This window comes from Mytilus trossulus, chromosome 4 (assembly GCF_036588685.1).
Source record: "Mytilus trossulus isolate FHL-02 chromosome 4, PNRI_Mtr1.1.1.hap1, whole genome shotgun sequence".
In the NCBI taxonomy this organism is placed as follows: domain Eukaryota; kingdom Metazoa; phylum Mollusca; class Bivalvia; order Mytilida; family Mytilidae; genus Mytilus; species Mytilus trossulus.
Window position 1 is genome coordinate 81,637,399 of NC_086376.1, and position 4,645 is coordinate 81,642,043.

Sequence of the window (4,645 nt, forward strand, 5' to 3'; positions counted from 1 at the left end):
CCAGAAACTGGAGTTGTCATACAAGACTGGTACCTTATGTATCACCTGTCGAACAACTTTGTACTCAAATCGAAAAGGTATAGATAATAAATAACAAAAAGACAAATTGCATTAAAGATTATTAAAATATAAAAAAAAAATGTAAACACGCAATACAAATAAAATAAATAATGCGAAATATGATACAAATGTATAAAATAAAACTTGAAATAAACCTACTATCTATTTTAAAACACACGTCGATTAATATAATCTACATTTTCAAAATTCTTGAATTACCTCAAGAAATTGTATAGCTGCACGAGTTATGTGCGGTTGAAAATTTAGTTCAACAATTGACCACATGGTCGCTTCAACAAAAACATGCCAGATGAAAAAAATATAATTTATGTCAGTTGACTAGATTTTAACGAAAAACTTATAATTATCTACACGTTTTGTGTTTTGTTTTGTGTTTGCATCGGACTATTCATTAAATATGATTCAGCATTCTAGGCATTCACTGAAAACAACAATGTTATTTCACAACGAAATACCCAATAAATAACGTACCACTAACCTTTACAGCATTAAGCGAGTCGGAATTACCTACACACTACAGAAAAGTGTAACAATACACATATAATGCCCTTAATGTATTTGTAATATAAACCGTAATCTTAAAGACACCGTTTGGTTAATTACAATACCCTGATGCCGTTTGTATTAAAATAATATGTCTTGCTACCAATTTTCCATTTTTCAGATTTCCTATTAATAACTTCGAACATTTATTTGGGAAACAAAAAAGAACTGAAAAAAATGAATATAAACATTAAGGGACACAGGAAATGATTTCCCTTACAAATAACTGAGATTAAAAACAATCTTTAAAATATGGTTACGAATAAAAAGACATTATTTGATATTAAAATGGGTAGTCATATTTTTGCTTTTTTTTCTCTCACAAAACTCAAGCAAATGTTTCATTTAAATATATTGCAGTATTACTGCAAACTGGAATACATATTTTGAAACATATTTGCACAGCTTTAAATCAGTCAGTTGTTTCAGATAAGTTCAATATTGTGAGATAATTTAAAAAAAAATAATATATTATATTCTACTCGTAGACGATACATTGATACATTGATACTATAGAAATGTAATAGTAGAGCAGTAAATATATCTGGAATGTACGAATCAGTTTAAAAACGACTCACTGTTTCTCATAACAAAATAGCACTTTTGTTTTAGATCATAATGAGTATATTGATAAAGTAATTTAAAAAGAAAGTAATGCCCAATAAACACCGGATAACAATTATAAATACACGATGCGCTGCTTTTATTTGCTGCTGCTTAAATTGTCTTTTATTGCTCTGTACAAAATGATAAAGTTGTCCAAGAGCTTGGTAGTTTCTTTTACAGTCACATAATCTCGGATAAAACGATCCATCCTTGAAGGAGCGGTGCGCAAGTCCGTATTCATGGCGTCACGTGATATATGATTAATATCAACTCTTGAATTGCTGATGTCTTCATTCATTAGACATAATACTCCAAAGAGTTTGTTTTCTAACTTTCGAATATCATTAGTATATGCATCGTGTTCGTAGACTTCATCAAACCTCATTTCTTCAATATACACTAAATGTATTGACAATATTCTGTAGTTATCAATATGGGCCTTGGTAACCTGCAAATATATCCAGATGTACATTACAACAAAAAGTATTATTTATACGTTTGGTTTTATTTTCTTCTTCTGGTAAATGGTTATTGATTGGTAATAACATTTGCCCTATATATTGTTTTATATTTTTAGAAAAATGCCTTTTTCCATCTTTAATCATCATGAGCATTTCATTATAACTTAAATGTAAATTAAATTTTATCTTACAGTTCTCATTCATGCATTGGTTTATAGATTGAAAAAAATACAGAAGATTGTAATATTTTTTTAACTTCATATTCGCAGATGATCTTAAACGGACTGTAAAGGTACTGAATTTACTTCAATGAACGAATCTTAAAATCGATTCAATGGAACCACTTCTTAAGTATTAAGCATTTTGATAGAAATGACCGTTTCAGCTTAATTAATGATCGGATATTTATTTTCATTGCAGTTGATTTATATATCTTCTAATAAGAACTTTATTCATTAATAAGACTTAAAATGGCATTCCAGATCAAAGTGATCGTTGGCCTTTATTTTTTTTTTTTGCTTATCTAAAAGTATCAAGTAATGAATATTTTATTGTCGTTCGACTATATTGCTCTAAATAGTTATTGCGCATATTCTAACACACATGCTCATAAAATACACATCGCACTAACAAGTGCGTGTCTGTTACGAAATATTTCTTGAATATTAGGCGAACCTCCTTAGCACTTATACCACAGTTAAGAAGAATTAACGGAATAAACAGGTCTTTGGAATCAACCGAATCTTAATCGATAAAACAACTTCTTGTATTCAAAGCAAGCACCTTATAAAAAGACCAGTATGATTAAATTGTGTAATTGCACACAGATTAAATCGAATCCGAATACTTTAAACAAACTAATATCCGCGAGTAGAATAATTATGCGAACATTAACCGTTTTTGCATACTCCTTTATATAAAAATTCATGGACCAATTATTATAATTTGGTTTACAGTATTTTTTATATCATATTAACTTACATTATTTAAAGCAGTCTCTATATCCTCTTCTGACAGTTCTTTGACTCGTGCATAACCTTCGAGTGGTTCTGAATCCAGCATTGCTATGAGTCGACCGCTCTTTATTCGATCATAAGCCTATATTTTCGTTGAATAAATACATACTAAATAAATACTCATACTTTTTTATAACACATTTCACCTCTAAAATTTTATCTTGACTCATTATCTGTAAACTGCATGTGCATTAAATATCTTTTGTATAAAATGTCCGATACTAAAAATAAATCATTTTCTCTTAATTCTAATGTATGAAGTCATTCACAATAACAAGATTATTGAAGGAAATCTGGAATTTAAATGACGTTTAAAAAATTCAAACACCAAAATATTCTGGAATTTCACTAAATTACATTAAATACTTCGAAATCGGCAATGATATGGTTCCGCTGAACAACTTTCTCTTTTGAAATAACGGTGTTAATCATACGTATAAAAATAGTCTAATAACATGAATAAATTAGATTAAAAATAACTTTTGCAGGTGAATATATTGAAGGACTATATACATGGATATTTTTTTTTTTATATTCCGAATCAATTTTCCTGTGGTCAATATTTGTCAAACGATTCTTTTTCTAAAACCAAATATTTTATTTTAAATCAATAAATATAGTACTTTAGGACTTACTATAATTATTTAAATGTATTCTTTAGGAAGTAAATTGAAAATAATATTAATGTAAAAAGAGGAAAAAACCAAATACTGCCGGAAAAGATTCTTAATGAAGTTAAAATAGGATACACCTCTATGACGAGTTTAATGAATAAATGTTTGTCTTATATAGTAACTTCTTATTCAAATACAGGTGTAGAATTTATGATTATTTTTATTTTATCCTGTATACAACTTGTGCATGTGTAAAACTAGTTAACTCTGTTGTCACTACTATCTTTTTAAACAGATAAAAAGTCAATTTCAGCATTACAAACAATGTGTACGCCAAAAAGTACGTATATGATATATTCACAGGAATGACATGTGTCTGGTATTTTCAAAAATCACGTCCCGTCCTTCATCGAAAATTATTAGACAGTAGAAGCAAAAACGTACAAATGAAATGTAAATCGGGATAAAAATAAATGTTTTCTTGTCTACATAACACGATAATTCGCGATTGGTTTGTACGACTTGAATGTTTCATACTTTAGATTTGTGTTTTCTTTTTAATTTTTGTACTGGTAATACTAATACATACAAATTTGTTTTGAAGGTCAGCTGAATAATCACGACCTTCTAATATTTGTATCATCATGTCAGTGACAATTTCATAAGACGGCCGGACAGGTATCGGCGGCAGATCCCCAGTTGTAGAAGTAGCTCCACAAGGACTTGTCCATCGCTCAGGCCCAGTGGGAATGGTTGCAACCACTATTTCACTTTTTAAAATGAGAAATGCTGCAAATGAAAATGAATATCTTATTTATCAAGATTATTAACGTCAATGTTAAACGGGTGCGATTAAAATTAATAGCTCTTTATTCACTTATGTTATACTTTCTATGTTAAAGTCCATAAATAAACTGGAAAAATTCTTCGATTGTCGTTTACTGGTCAATTGTTTATTTCAAAAGAATTTTACTTGAAAAAATAAAATGAGACATGTTACATTGATAAAGTTACATTAGTGTATCAAATGTTGAAACACTGCTATGTTCCCTAAATTTTTGTTTATTATCCTAGTTTGTTTATTTCATTGAACTATGATTATTTCCTTTATAAATATTTAAAAAGTTAAATTAACGCTTCCTAATAAAGTTAATTTCCATGCGTTAAAAATTATTTCCTTTAAAAATCTTTAAAATTTAAATTAACACTTCCTAATAAAGTTAATTTTCATGCGTCAATTTTTTTTTTTAATATAATTGTTGATTTACATTTCAAGTTGCAATTACTATAAACTAATAATTTCTATTGAAAATGATTAAGTGTT

The 4,645-nt window shown here is 28.3% G+C and overlaps 1 protein-coding gene across 1 annotated transcript; it reads right to left on the reverse strand.

The window, feature by feature from the left end:
- Positions 1-220: 220 nt before the first annotated feature.
- Positions 221-2,805, reverse strand: LOC134714237 (uncharacterized). Its single transcript, XM_063575478.1, has 2 exons — positions 2,673-2,805; positions 221-1,678 (listed from the first exon to the last, which is right to left on the reverse strand). Exons 1-2 carry the CDS (start codon positions 2,751-2,753, stop codon positions 1,328-1,330), a joined length of 432 nt encoding a protein of 143 aa, XP_063431548.1. The 5' UTR covers positions 2,754-2,805; the 3' UTR covers positions 221-1,327.
- Between the last annotated feature and the right edge of the window lie 1,840 nt (positions 2,806-4,645).

Bases quoted from the DNA above. Each gene is read 5' to 3' on its own strand.
- LOC134714237 (XM_063575478.1), bottom strand. From the start codon at position 2,753: ATGCTGGATTCAGAACCACTCGAAGGTTATGCACGAGTCAAAGAACTG. The intron at 1,679-2,672 runs GTAAGTTAATAT...ATATATTTGCAG, and splicing joins TAGAGACTGCTTTAAATAAT to GTTACCAAGGCCCATATTGA.